This window comes from Meleagris gallopavo, chromosome 12 (genome assembly GCF_905368555.1).
Source record: "Meleagris gallopavo chromosome 12, MGAL_WU_HG_1.1, whole genome shotgun sequence".
NCBI lineage: Eukaryota > Metazoa > Chordata > Aves > Galliformes > Phasianidae > Meleagris > Meleagris gallopavo.
In genome coordinates this window covers 13490001-13504652 of record NC_139415.1, presented here as the reverse complement: position 1 = coordinate 13504652, position 14652 = coordinate 13490001, and the positions used below count along the sequence as shown (strand labels likewise).

Genomic DNA, 14652 nt, shown 5'->3' with positions numbered 1-14652 from the left:
AAGGAACAGCTTGCTGGTAGCAGAAGTTTCTCGTGAACATTTTGCAATGCTTGATAATCACTTGCTATTGTTCTGATTTTGTGTAAGTAATTGGTGATGTCTGTGCTGTAATCTCCGTGGTGCCTCTCAGATGAGGAAGGTTTTTCAGTCACTTTACTTTTGTAATTGAATGTTCTTTGCTGCTTTTCTGGGCCAGGGCTGCAAGAGGATTTGTCCGGTGTCTTATTTCTTTACACGCCAGTTCAGCAAGTCCATTAAGTGCGTTTGATTTCAGAAATCTCCAGTTTGTCTTCAGCTGTGTGTGGTGCAGGTGCATTCCGAAATCACCAGGTTTTTGGGCTGGGAACATCACCAACTGCAGGGAATTCGGTGCCAGGCTGTAGCAGTGTGTAACAGTGTGCTGGCCTGGTCCTCTCTGCACCCTTGCCCTAATTGTGAGCTGAGTGGCAGCACTCTGAGTCTCCCCTCTGTTATTTCTTCCTCTGTGGTTCCCTGTGCAGGGAGCAGGAGCAGGAAGCAACTGGGGACACGCAGGTGTCCTGCAGGTTGTGCAGCATCGCCTGCCCCTTGCTTTGCTCTACTTTGCATTTGTGCTAACCAGAATTGGCGGCTGAAGACTGTTTTTCCTTCTGTTCTTCCGTATAAAACCAAGCAACAAACCTTTTAATTGCCATTTAAAGGGATGTTCAGAGAAAATAAAGAGCAAAGATGGAGGATCTGGTGAGAGATCCGTGTGTTAAAAGGATGCTGCTTGGGTACAGAAGTATAGGAGTAGTAGTGATCCAACAGGAATCTGGTTTCAGGTGCTTCATTGCTGAACTTCCAGATGATTTTTTTGCAACAGAGTTGCTTAATTGCTAATTCATCCTGGCTGGAAGGATGCTGAGATGCTGTGGCTTTCCTCTGGCCATGGCATAGCAGCAGGGACAGTGTGATGGAGCAAGAGGCATTCGTGCTTCCCACCTTCCATTTACTGACTCATTACATGCACCAGCTTTTACTCTTTTCCTGGTGCGCTCCAAAATCATACTGAGATCTTCCTTTGTAGGTAAAGCTAGGAAAGTGAAACATGCAAAAATGTATGCAACAACAGGCAGCTATTCCTGTGGAATGTGTGCTGTGCATATATTTGATGAGGCCTGAGAAATGTTTAGGTTTTAGAGTTCAGACCCTCTGAGGTAGGAAGTATATTGCATTTGTTAAGATAACTGGACTTGTCCTAGGATTTCAAGTCTGCAAATAACTGTTGAAGGAACAAGCCAGCTTTCTTCTCTGGTATGATTTCCTATTGTATAGTGTGTTGATTGTTGGGCTGAGAAGTTAGCATTAAATATCTTGAATTCAGTTGTTGAATATTTAATCTGATATTGGAGGGTTATTCATGCAATCCTGAATTCAGTTCAGCTTCCAAACCCTCTGCTGTTCACATTTGCGTGGAGCACCGTAAGCAGTTACTCATCGTTTCTGCAGCAGATGAACTCTTTCCTTCAACATCAAAAGCATTCCAGTTAGTGAGTGCTCTGTAGAAGTGCCTTACATGAGAAATACTTGTTGGTGTTTTTTTTTTTTTCTTTTCTCCTGCTTTCCGGTGGCTTTTGGTACACTCACCTGAGGTATAAACACTGTCTTGAAATCATTTTCCTGTGTATGAGCTGGCCATCTGTGTTAACTCATTCTACCATGTGTCAGTTGCGTGTATTTTCTGAATCCTCCTATATGATGCATAGTGATGTTCCCAAAAATGGGGAAACATAGAAAACATGGAAGTGCTGGTGTGCACTTGTGCTGTGTATGCCATTAAAGACAGTGGGGCTATTGACAAAGAGCTGATCGTACCATACGAGGCCTGTGTTACCCAACATTCTGCAACAGCATTGATTTACTGTCTTATCTGTTTCCATTTACTCTGTAGTGGGACAAAATAAAACAAAAAATCTGTTAAAAGGATACGAAGGGAACACACAATCAAAAGGGACACATTGAGTCCTCTTAGGAGTAATAGCGTTGCCACTAAATATTAATTGTAATTAGTAACGAGCAGTTGTTGGCATTATCAGTAGCTGATTATTGCTGGCTGCCTGCAGTTTTGTTTGAAGAACAAGGAGATACTTTGGAGCCCCACACCCCTGTGTGTGATGAGCTTAGGAAACTGCCTTTTGTTTGTTATGGTTTTCTGGAGTCTTGCTCTGACATTCTGGTGACTATGATAAATCTGGGTGTGGATTTTCATTGGAGGGGCTGTTGGCTTGATGTATGTAAGTTGTTAGTGTTAGGGACGTGTTGTGCAACAGCCACCAAGCCCAGCTTCCTGTCCCAGTAGGCACCGTTCCTTGTTTATTCCGGACCACAGTCAGTCTATCTGTCTGATCTTGTATTTTCAGTGAGTTATTAAAATAACAGCCATAAATCAAAATTTGAATAGGAATGTAAGATATGTAACACTAAAATCCTGTGTAAGTTTTATTTCTCTTAGAGAAAAGAGCATCTAAATTCTAGCATTTCCTAGCTGTTTGCCATAACCATAGCACTTTTTTTTTTCTTTTTTTTTTTTCTTTGGAAGTGATTTTATTTTCTTTATCACATGAATCTGATGCTTTCAGAAACACCCCGCAGCTGTGGCTAAGGTTACAGTAAGGTCCCAAGAGCCAGCAGTGCTGCTGGGTTTGCTTTGTCCCAGCCAAGGTCTGGCTGAGAAATGTGAAGGGATATCCCCAGGAAACAACACCTTGACTTCCTGCACCGCCTTCTGCCTGCGGGGTCCCCCTTCCTAGTATGTGGCTCTGCTTAACCCACTGAGATTGTTTGGATCATTTGTCCAATCTCTTCCTCAGCCTTCCTCTCCCCTTTGGATAAATCCTGTTATCTGTGTACGGGAAGGCGCTTCTTTTGGAGCCCTGACGTAGCCCAATTTCAAACCACTCCAACTGATGACCGCTTCTGAAACTTTGAAGGGCTTTTCCTCCAGTCGGAGCACGTTCGTTGTTCTCCCTTTCTCACTTATCTTCCCTTTTTTTATAAATATCTTGCCCGTATGTGCAGGAAGCTGGGAGCTGCGCTGGGTCGTTGCAGCCGTTCCTCCACTGCTTTCCGCCCCTCCTTGGCCCGAGGCCATCCTATCAGCTTCGCTACAAGACCAGAATAGATCTGCACACAAATACGGCGCTCTGCTCCTCCTTCACTGGGGATGGCACTTGCTTGTGGAGGTCTAAAAAATAGTATCCCTTGTAGTTTCTCATGGGTCGGATGTGCCGGTGATGCTGTGGTTTGAGTCATGGCCCGAGAGCATTTTGGAGGTGGTGAGGGGTTGAGTTTGCTCCTTCACTCGCTGTGTTTGGGGTCAGCATCCTTCCTTGAGCCTGGTTTCCTTTGGTGAAGGGCCGCTGGTAAGTCTTTCTCCATGCAAGCGCTGCTCTTTCATGAAGGCAGCCATTTCCTTTCTGTGCACCAGAAAATGGGCGTGAAGCAGCGGAGAGCAGGGCTGGAGGATTCCTGCCAGGTTTTCTCAGTGGGACACGGTTCAGTGCCGCGTGATTATGCTGGAGGTGAAGGCATTCATATGACCGCTGTGGACTTTGTTGGTCAGTCCTTCACTTTTGTGCCAAGGGAGATACTTCCATCAGCGAAAGTTTGGCTCAGAGTTGGTACAAGGGAAACTTTCTGTTCAGTGCTGTCTCCCAAGTATTTCTGTAGGAAGCTGTTGAAAGGGCAGAAAGAACTGACCCAGGATGGTCAGATCCTTTAAGGCTTGCTTCCCCCGTTGCAGGCAAACTGCGGCTAAGACTTCTGCGCTGAATGAAAGCAGATTTTCAGACTACTTAAATGCTGGAGTTTCTATCTATGTCTGTTAGTAAATCTTTAGTAAATATTTCCATTTTTGTTTTTATCTCCTATTAGTTCACCTTGGGTATGTACTCCTGTACAATTACAACTACTGCAGAAATTGCTAACCAGTACAAAATGAGTGCCTTTCATAATGAGGGAGCACTAAATGTAGGTCTAAATCCTATTTTCGGAAAGAATGTGTGCTTTTGTAATTTCTCAATAGAAGGTAGGGCTTGCAGTGAGCCAGAAAGGAGACACACAAATGGTTAAGCTCAACACAGGGGCAAAGGAGCAGGAGGGTATTCTCATGTGATCTACGTCCTCTTGAAAGTGATTGTCTGAGCAACAGAAATAGCAGTGTGCAAACAAGTTGACACTTGTGAGCACTCATTTGTCCTCTCTGCTGCAGTACATCAGCGCCTGGATGTGTCAGTGTATGAGAGGGATGACTTGGAGGAGTCGGTGGATTGAGCCATCTTAATTATGTACAACATGGGTGACTGCTCCTAAAAATGAGAGCTCTGTGTTATCTGTGGTTGGATGCGATGTGAGAAAGATCCTGGCTATACCAAAAGGCTTAAGCCCCTTTGTAGACTGCAGTGCAGATTCACAACTTGAATATGGAAAGGAATTGCAGACTTGAATCAGCAGCAATCACCGCTGCTCACAAATGATCAGCCTGACCTGCAGAAGATGGAGGTGGCAGATTGCAGCAGCGGTAGCAGTGGTGGGATGTGCTCGTGATGCTGCAGGGTGCCGTGCTCTCCTGCAATCCTGCTCCAGGTATTGAAGCCTTTGAGGGTTCTCTGAGGCTGCTGCTGTGCAGGCTGCTCTGTGGGTGCCTGTTTGAAGATGCTTGTAAGTGTACTTGAAGCTGATGAGAAAGTGGAGAAGGCTGTTGTGTTCTTGAAGCCTGCTGGTGGTGGCTTCATGAATGGGTGAATACGTTTTTTTGTGATGACTGCTTCATCGTGCTCTGAGAGCAGGCCCTGAGCACAGTGATTTCTTATGCATGGCAGCTGAAAAGAAAAATAGTCCATACAGAAGTGTCTGTGTTTCCTTGATAAAGGAAGGTCATTTCTGTGGCTGCTTTGTGCTTGTGATGTCTTGGTTGACTTCAGTGCCTCGATGATTGGGTTTATACTAATAACCACAAAAAACTGTACACTTCCTCCTGCTTCTCTATAGAAATATTGATTCGGTTTAAATCAAGAGTAATTCTGCAGAAGTCAATTGAGTTACATTGTGGAAAAGGGTGGAAGACATAGGTTTGCTTTGTCTGAATTTGCTTTGTGTCCTGATTTTACCCGAAATGACTCACAGGGAGGGACTGGATCAGTGCACTGGGGCACTGTGCAGGCAGCTGTTAGCCCTCCGTTGACTGTGGGCTCTCAGTGGGCCTCATGATCATTCAAACAGATCTTTGCTATCCTGAGTCAGTTCTGATTCAAAATGAAAGCTCTGGACCTGAAGCTCTAGGTGAGCACCTTGGTAAGCTGAATGCTTCCGCACGCCTTTATTGTGCCCGTGTTGTCTCTGTACAGCTTGGTGGCAGCAGCCACATGAGGTGGTACAGCATTGGGTTGCAAACTTGTGCACAGTCAGGGTTTGGCTTTGAGATGACTAGGTAGAAATTTCTACTGACAAGAAGTAACTGCTGCGTTATTTTTTCATTCTGATCTATAACAGCACCCTTTTATCCTCTTTTCCCTTGGTAAAAAGAATGTCCGTGTTATTACTGCAGAAGGTTGGCTGCCTCATAATAGAGAGAATGACTTGCGTAGAAGCAGTTTCACAGGGCAAGCAAAATTCATTTCAGGAGTGACAAAACTGCTACAAGCTGATGGCTGTTGGGTTTTTGTGAAGAGGCGTGCTGGTTTCGGTGTAGAAGTTGTAGTATCTGTATCACAGAATTGTCACTCCCTCTGACTTGTCCCCCTGCGGTCTGTCTCTCAGGTATCTGTTGTTCCACAGCAGCTACTCTGGTGATCTACACCTGCAATAGGTTCTATTTAAAAAGCAATTGTACCCCTTGTTGCTAGTCATTCATGTGCTCTTCCAGTCTGGGGGAAAACAGCAGGTCTCTCTACTTTAGAAAGGCTGTGAAATAGAGCTGGTGGCTGGAGTTAGCTGTAAATCACCTTCATTTCCAGGATGGAGACGTGTGTGCGTGCGTGTTTGGCTGTCTGGCCCTGGAGCCTATGCTCTGCTTCACTTGGGCCATTGATTAGATGACTGTCCAGAGTGAAGAACAGCGTGTGTGTCCTGCAATGCAGCATTCCTTCTCGCTCACAGGTTAACCCGCACTGCTTTTATTTCAGAGAGGAAGCCACGGAGCCCGACTCGTGGAGCACCCTGTCTCACACTGTGCACACTGGGGACTACTGCGTCAAGCACCACCAGCAGCTCGATGTTTACACACTAACAGCTGAAACCAAGGAAGGGTCAAAGGCCAGCCTGGAGAGTGACATACGGCAGCTTCAGATGCACATGCAAAGCCACCAGCACACGGTAAGGAAACCCCTGTGGTGACTGAACAGAAGGAGAAGCGAGTGTTTGCAGTAGCCTGGTACCTGGGAGGGATATCCACACATAGGAACCATTTGGGTGCATCTTTAGTAGTGAGTCTAGACAGAAACTTACCTATTTTCTCTTCTATTTCCTGCCTTTCCCTTTGGTTGGGGCACCCTTAGCACAAGGACACATCAGAAGGGCAGAGAAGCCCTCCTGGAGGAGTGTAAAGTGGCATTAGGTGTGCTCTGGAGGGTCTTGGGGTCAATAGGGATTAGCACAGTAGGTACGTCTCTGTCCAGACAAGAAAGGGTCAGAGAGAAGAGTGAATGGAAAACCTTTGGGAGGCTGATGGAGAAAACAGTGGTTCTCTTCATGCCTGTAGGACTTAGGGGACAAGCCAACCCCAACCAGGCAGTGTGCATGCCTACAACCCTGCCCTTGCTGGCAGGGTGGTTTGGTTACAGGAGCAGAGCTGACACGAGGGAGGGACTTTGGAGATTTCCCCTCAGTGCCTGAAAATCAGTACCCAAGGGACTCGTTCAGGAGAGGAAGATGAAGCAGCGGGGCGCTTCTGTATGATTTCTCTGAAGTGCTCTGCATGTAGCACAGCTGCCACTGTGTTATCACCCATAGATCTGCTGCTGGGGCGGTATGGAGTTTAAATAATGCTGCTCCTGGGGGTTTCTGTTCCCTTAACAAGCAAGGAGAGAACCGTTGTCTGCAGGAAAGTGGGGTTCAGAGCTGTTGGCCACCCAATCTGTCATCATCCTTCTCTGAGTGGGTGGTGTTGATTACTCCCAACCTGAGCAGGAGCTCACCCACTCCCGAGCTGGTGGTACAGCAGAACTTACCACGAATTCTCCTCCCTGTGCTTCTCCTTTCCATCAAATATCACTGTACATGGCCAGCATATCGAGCCCGTTTCATGTTTGCTGGAGCGAATGCAGACGGGTACATGTCTGACAATGAAATCACTAAAGGCTACGTTTAGACTTTTTCTTTCCAGCGCTGTTTCACTTCACATCTAATCTGATTTGGATTTGGAATGCAGCCCTGTAATTATTTCATTTAGGTTCATTTAGGGTCAGTTAGAAGCCAGTTGGCTTCCTTCGGCGACGGCTGTATTTTTCAGGCTGTTGGCAGAGTGACTTTGCCATGATGATGCTGGGGCTGCTTTGGACTTTCCTGTTGAAATCCGTGCTCATTCCAGAACAAGTGTCACTGTTGCCTGCATCCAGCCATCCATCCTGACTGGAGACCAGCAGCACGGTGTTAGATGGAGATAGCAGCTTTGCAAACCCATGCTGCCTGCCTCCAGGACTCACCTGCCTTAGTGCCTGAGAAGACACGAGTTGTGCCATGGCTGGCAGCATCCTCAGCTGTGTGGGAGCGAGGTGAAGGGGTTATTTTAAATAGGAGAGCCATCATAGACACCAGAATTAGGTTTAGTGGTCTGTGATTCAGTGAGTTGGTGGCAGTGGTCACAGTTGCAAACCTCAGATCGTGGAAAAAATAGCAAACACAATATCCTCAGGGCAGCAGAGATTGTCGCCACTGCCTGTATATGCAAAAAATAAAGTTTGAAATAAATTCATTAGTGCTGAATTTCTAGAGGGCTGCAGGCAGTCCTCTCCTGCTGACTGAGAAAGCAGTGTGCCCTCTGAAAGCATGCAATGAAAGCCCAGAGCTTGCCTTCAGAGCTGCTTCCTAAAGAAAACCAAGGAAGCTCTGTGGGATCTTCTCTGAAGAGCTGGGCTTGCTCATTACTTTAACAAATCATTTTTTTCTGGTTTCTAAATACTAAAATACAGCAGAGAGGAGAATAAAAAGATGATATTGAAGCAGAGATGGTTCTTTTTAAGTAAAGATCTGATTGTATCTAGCTATAAAGCTTAGTGAATCCTGGACAAAGCGGATATGCTTGAAAGGAAATGCAGATTAGACAGGAACTGAGTACTTAGCTACTGTTCCACAATATTGCACATATTAATTTTAATAGGATGTTGTCATTTTCAAATTTTCATTTCGACTTAGGAAATATATTTCAGATATTTAATTATGCATGCATTTCTCAGGAGTGGATTAGATGATTACTTTGGTCCTAGAAGTAGGAGACAAGTGGCTGTGATAAGACATTGACAGTCTACTGCCTTGTCTGAAGTGGTGTTTCTACAGGGTAGGGAAACAGGGCAACACTGATCAGAACTGGGGAGTGCTGCTGGGCAGGGATCTGAAGTTGTTCTCAAGCAGTGTTTGCTCGGCCCTGTGGGACCATTATTTGGTAGATTGAATTCTGCTGTTTGCTGATCTTGGATTTAAGTGTGCTGAAGAAATAAGTGTACAGCTACTTGAAAAGCAGTGACAAAAATGACAGAACCAAGCTCTTTATGGTGTAGCAAGGAGTTAGAGGGACAAATGTCAGCTCTGGGTATTTTGGACATGCTTCTAGGAAGAAAATCCTTCACAGGGGTGGGGTGGCACTGGAGGAGATTATGCAGGGAAATGCTTGTTCCTCCATCATTGGAGGTTTTTGGAATTTGGCATGCTGGAGTCATACCTGACCTGATGTAGCACTGCTGATAGGCCAACTTCGGAGGGGAGGTTGCACAACCTCTAGATGCTTCTTCAGCCAATATTTCTGTTATTCTAATAATTTCAGTATTACTGCATAGCAAATGAATATGTGATATGTTTGTGGTTCTGCCCTAAGGGTTGCAAGCATCACGCAGGTGTACAGCAGGAGCCACGTGAAATAGGTTGTATTGTTAAGATGTAGGTCTTGTACATGTTGAATAGAGTGTAAGAGTGTGACAGAGCAAAACAATCAAAATTTTTTTTTTTGCTTTGTTACAGAGTTCAAGGAAGTGGACACAGACTGTACTGGGATCCTCTGGAAATAGCTGTGGCAATGGAGCTGAGCCAGTTGATCACTCAACTGCTTCATCTCAAAGCCTAGGAGAAATGCCAGAAGGAAGGAAGGAAAGTCCATCTGATGTCTTTCACCTTGACAGTGGGCAGCTCTCAGACCAACCCCACCAGGAGGACGAGTGCCCCAGCAGGTCACTGATAACTCGTGTTATCGATGTGCCAAACAGCTCGCTGGGTCTGGGGGCGGTGGAGAGCCGAGTGTGCTCCTGTGAAAGCAAAAATACAGTGACGTTGTGTAAAAAGGAAGAGGAGGGGCCAGCCTCTGCTCAGTGCTCTGGGATTGTATCTGATGAGAACGGCTGCACAGTCAGCCCATGTGCAGGCGTCAACGGTGCTGTACATCTCCCATCCTGTGGAAATACAAATGAGGAAGCTGGAATGACATCTGCTGGAGTTGTTTTGGATCAAGCCGGCTTGTGCAGTAAAGATAGCACCCATCAGGAAGTGGGAGCTGCTGAGGAGTGTGCAGCTGAAAGTACTGTTGCTGTGGTTGAAACTGCCGGTGAAGCCCCAGCTTCCCGAGAGGGCGTGGATGTGGCCATGGGCCAGACCGAGTGCAGGAACTGTGCTGGGGCAGCTGACAGGGCGCCGAGCCAGCAGCAGGTAAAGGATGGGATGGCTGAGACCCCTGCAATGAGGACTGCAGATCCAGAAGAGCCATTGCCAGCTGAGGAAGAACCCAGAAGTGCTGCTCAACCCTTGCTTGATGGCTTTAATGGCACTGAGTGTGCAGGTGGGGAGGATGCAAATGTGGGAGTGGTACCGGAGTGTGACAGTACAAATGCAAATGTTGACGCCGATGTCTCTGTTGGTCTTTGCAAGAGTGGTAATAACGATGAGACTGGAGTCTCAGGCACTGATCTGGTAAACAATGGAGCTTTGGAAAGCCAAGGTGGTGCCTGTGTCAAGGAAAGGCAGAGGGTCACTACGAGCACCAGAGCACCATTGCCAGCTATGGAGAATGGAGTGAAGGTACCTGTGTGTGTGCCAGTATTTCCTGATGTGGAAAGCCAAGACAGCAGGGAGAGTGGGGAACCAGAAGGGCAAGTGAAAGTGGGTAGCACAAATGGCAAATTCAGCTCACCCTCCCTGGAAAACAGCGTGGAAACTGATGGCCCTGATGCTAGAGCTGAAAATGGAAATATTGGTGAAACTAAAGAAAGCATTGAAAAACCCACACATTGCCAGGGGAGCAGTGACATTGCTGAGTGTATAGGTGAAGCAATGAAGGACAGCGGAGCCCACAACAAGGAGCCAGTGGGAACTGATACCAGCAGCAGCAGAGAGGGAGGAAGCATAGATTGTGCAGACAGAGCTCAGGAAGTTGCTAGCTTCTGCCCTCCTGTTGATCAAACTGCTGCTAATGTTGAAACAGGGGACAAGTTAAAGCTGGATGGCATTCAAGGGAGTGTGCAGGAGCCCAGATTGCTCCCTCTGGAGGATGCGAGCACGTTCTCAGCAGGAAAGGAGCCTCCGAAAGCTGAAGAGAGAGCAGAAATTGCTCCAGGGGAAGGGATGCCCCATCCTGATGCGGGGGACCTGGCTTCAGGTTGGACAAGAGATGCTGCAGTGGCACCTCCTGGACAGGAGGCACCAGGAGGCAGTAATGACCCCGTTTTACCTCTATGTTCCAAGGGCGCAGACTGTACAGAGGATAATTTTGTAGGCACACCCTTTGTAATTCGTAATGAAGAATCTAAACAAAAGCAGGAAGTGGCAGCAGCAGGCTCGGCTGAGCTGGCCCCACCGCACGGCCAGGAGCGTGGCGGGGTGGCCAGCGTGCTGGAGGACTATGCGGGGGCCCCAGGGCCTCCAAAGCAAAGCCTACAGTCTCATGCTGAAGGAAAAGACACAGCCAAGCCTGAGCGGGAGGCCTCAGACAGCAGCCAGGAGCAGGTTTTGTCAGAGAATCTGTTTGCTGCGGTTGTGAAATCCTCTGTCGGCAGTGCAGAGAGATCCGCAGCCAGCAGTGATGCGGGTGCTGGGCTGAAGGAGCTGGGCCCCAAGCAGGCTGGGACAGCAGGAGCAGGAGATAGCATCATGCAAGGAATTGGGCCAGCAGCAGGGAGTAAACCTTGTCTGGATGCAGGGCTGCCCCAAGAGCGCGGTCCAAGCCTGCAACATGTCTCCCCGCGCAGCAGCACCCCCGAATTGAAGGATGCTTCAGAAGTGGAAGCCCCGAGCCTTGCTTTTGAGGCTGAGGAAGCGTTGCAGATAGCAGCGGTAACCTCCATCACAGGTTATGAGGAAGAGCAGGGGGAGATGGAAAGTGTCCTTCCCAGAGCCACGCTGCAGCCCATTGCAGAGGAGCCCACGTGTGACAGTGACTCCAGCAGTGACACCATGGGTCCGGGCGGTGATGGCGATTCTGCTCCCACTTCAACAGCAGCACAAGGGTTGGTCACAGCACAGCCTGAGGGTAAGCAAAGCCAAGGCATACCGGAGCCAACTCCTTCACCCTGCTCCTCTGGCTTCAATGCTGTTGATTCACCCGAGCACGTGGGAGTAAAGAGTTCAGTTTCGGCAGATGATGGCTCTTCTCTGGATAAAGTTCCTAAAATGGTAAAAAGTTTTGATGCCGTAGTTTTTGCAGCTGAGAACCCTTCATCTCCTGGCTTACCAGCTGAAGGAAAAGTGGGGCCTGAGCCCCAGCCTGCAGTGGATGTGGCAGCCGGCCTTAATGGAGAGGCGGATTTAAGATCCTCTGCCAGAAAGGACGTCAGCCAGGACATTCGTGGAACCAAGCCTGCCACAGGTATGGAAAATCACTTCCTTTAATGCTGTGTAGCTTTCCTTTGTTGGTGTGCCTCTAGCATCGCATCAGCAAAGGAAGGGAAGTGAGTTCAAGGGGCTGCTGTGCACAGGAAGTGTAGGTGTCTGGAGTTTGCTATTTTTTATTTCTCCTCGTCATCTGAGAGAGAAAACTGAAGTTACAGTTTAAACTTGGAGTTGAAATGGCTGGCACTTGGCTGGCGCTTGAGGCCGAGAAAGGACATCATGTCATTTGAAGCTGTGCAGAAGAGTTTCTAGCACATACATCCCTTCTGGGGAAAGGATGAATGGGAGGGAGGTATTTAGACTCCCGTATCTTCGTGCTGCGCGCTTGGGCCTCGGGGTTTTTTGCTTAGTACTAATTTGAGCTATTCCTTCACTTTTCCCCCTGTATTTTTACTAGCATGAAATCAGAAGGTAGAGCAGTGCATTTTCTTTCGTGTACTGAAACAGCTGCTGGTGTCCTTCTGAACTGTGCAAAGCCACTTCCTAATTGGTGGCATTAGGTCATTTAAAGAGAGGGCCAGCCCTACCCCCACTGCCTTTTCCTGTCTGCAAAGCTTTTGTCGGGCTGAACAGCCGGGTGTTTCCCAGTGCACTTCAGCAGGGTGGGAATGCAGTGAGGAGTCAGCGCCTGGCTGCTGGGATCTGCTGGGAGGGAGCGGTGTGATGGTGGGGAGCACAGCCTCTGCGGGCACAGATCAGACCTGCTTTTGTGCTGCATGAGCCGATAGAAAACATCCTCAGGTAACGCCGAGAGATGGGAAACAAGTGGATGAATTGAAGGAGGGAGAAAGGAGTTTGTCACTGCAGCCTGGAGTTAAATTGTAGGTGAATTCAGTGCAGCTGGGCTTCCCTTTGCATCCCACCTGTTCCGGCAGCTGTTGGATGCAAGTGGCTGAACTTTCTCAGTTGCTGTTTTTTTCTTTGCTATGAGATAATTATACAGTGCATTCTCTTTCCCAGCACTGAATAAGCAAGCAAACAGACAAAAAAAAGATAAAAATGATTTAAAAACAAATCTGCCGTGATATAAATCATACAGTTCTAAAGTTCTAAGGTATTTCACTGATGTAATACTGGGAGTTTTTCCTTAGTCTGAATACAGAAGGGAGGAGTGGCATAGGCAGAATAACTGGGGGTGGGGGAAAGGCTTGGTTTATGGGTTTGGTTTATTACTGTTAGTAATAGCAAATGTTTTTTTCTTTGAGTTCTTTGAGCTTTAGGAAGTTGACTTGTCAAGAGAGAATAAGTAAACGTTAGTCAGGAGTTCACTAGTAAATAATTAGGATGGCATAAAGGTGCATTAGACAGCTGCTTGCAGAAAGCAAGATTTTTGTGCTCTAGCAGTTTGAAGTTTGAATAGGATGGGAATGGCTGTAAAGCAACACCTGGAGTGTTAATTGGGGAGCTGCTTGGATTGTGCCTCCTTACAGCTCAGATCTGTCTCTCTGGTTGGGTTCTTGGAGGCATGACGCTGTGTAGAGGAGTTTTTAAAGGAGAAGGGACTCAAAAGCCCTATAAGACAGTAAGTGAAGTAGAAAAAATAATAGTTGGAGATGTCAGAGGGGTGTTTGCTGCTGGTGTTGCATGCATCGCTCGTGTTGATGTCTGCTCTGTGTGTGTGTTTTGTGTCCTTGGTCTGTCAGGGCTCTATGTGAATTCCTCTCTGCTGTGTCAGTGCTGCGGAGTTTTCCCTGCAGTCTGGGGCTGTGTGGAGCATTTTGTGAGTCGCTGGTGTGCTCAGAATGAATCAAATCTTGTTTCAATAAGCTACAATAGAGCCTTCTCATAGGAAGTGTAGGTCATGAGGCCATTTCTCAGAAACGCGTGTGGTCAGAGGCTTATTGTCATGCTAATTTATCAGAGGCTCAATCAGCTAGTACTGCTGCTACCATTACTCCAAATCAAAAATTGGACTTTGAATTTTTTTTAGTTTATATTTGTAATTATACAGGGCTGTGCTGACAAATGCCTCCAAGCTGATGCAGCTTGACAGCAAGCGACCCCGGTAAGGTCAAGCTGTGTAGCTGGGGTCTGGTGCCTTACAGCCATTAACAAATACTGTAATTGTTACTGCTGAACCCTCTTCTGGGAGAAATTTTCCAGGTGTTCATGCTATGGATTTCAAAAACAAACATTCATTGTGAGGTAGAAGTGTATCACCTTGTTTCACCCCATGCTTCCGTGGGTGAGCGCTTGCTACAGGCTCCTTCCCCTTGTAGAGTAGCAGGATGAATTGGTAAGAAATGATTATGTGTGTGATAAGGTGCTTCTGTGTCCCCAAAGGCCTGTTATAATATTATAATCCTAGATTCTGCTTTGGGGTTCTAGCAGTTCAGGCACAAATGGAGGAGTGCAAAAGAACTGTCCCCTCGAATTTCACCTGCTGGTGACATGGAAGTAGTGCACCTAAGCCTCAGCACACAGACAGGGTTGTTCCGTTGTTAAAAACTCTTGATTTTTATCTAGCCTGACAATAAAATGAGGGGCTGGTCCTGCTAGGATTGAGCTGAAATGCTAACTGATGGCCTTACAAGGAGCAGAGTTATGCCACTATGCTCAGGACATCACAGTGCCACAAACGCTGCTTGGGTTGTCCATTATCAGGGAGGG

At 47.2% G+C, this 14652-nt stretch overlaps 1 protein-coding gene across 8 annotated transcripts in view; it reads left to right on the top strand.

The window, feature by feature from the left end:
• Window positions 1–14652, top strand: part of AKAP13 (A-kinase anchoring protein 13) — a 199102-nt gene that overhangs the window by 95372 nt on the left and 89078 nt on the right. For all 8 annotated transcript variants that reach the window (XM_085234171.1, XM_085234170.1, XM_085234174.1 and 5 more), the window contains 2 exons: window positions 6144–6333; window positions 9190–12019. In XM_085234171.1, the coding sequence (XP_085090297.1) occupies window positions 6144–6333; window positions 9190–12019 (3020 nt within the window). The remainder of the gene's footprint in view (window positions 1–6143; window positions 6334–9189; window positions 12020–14652) is intronic.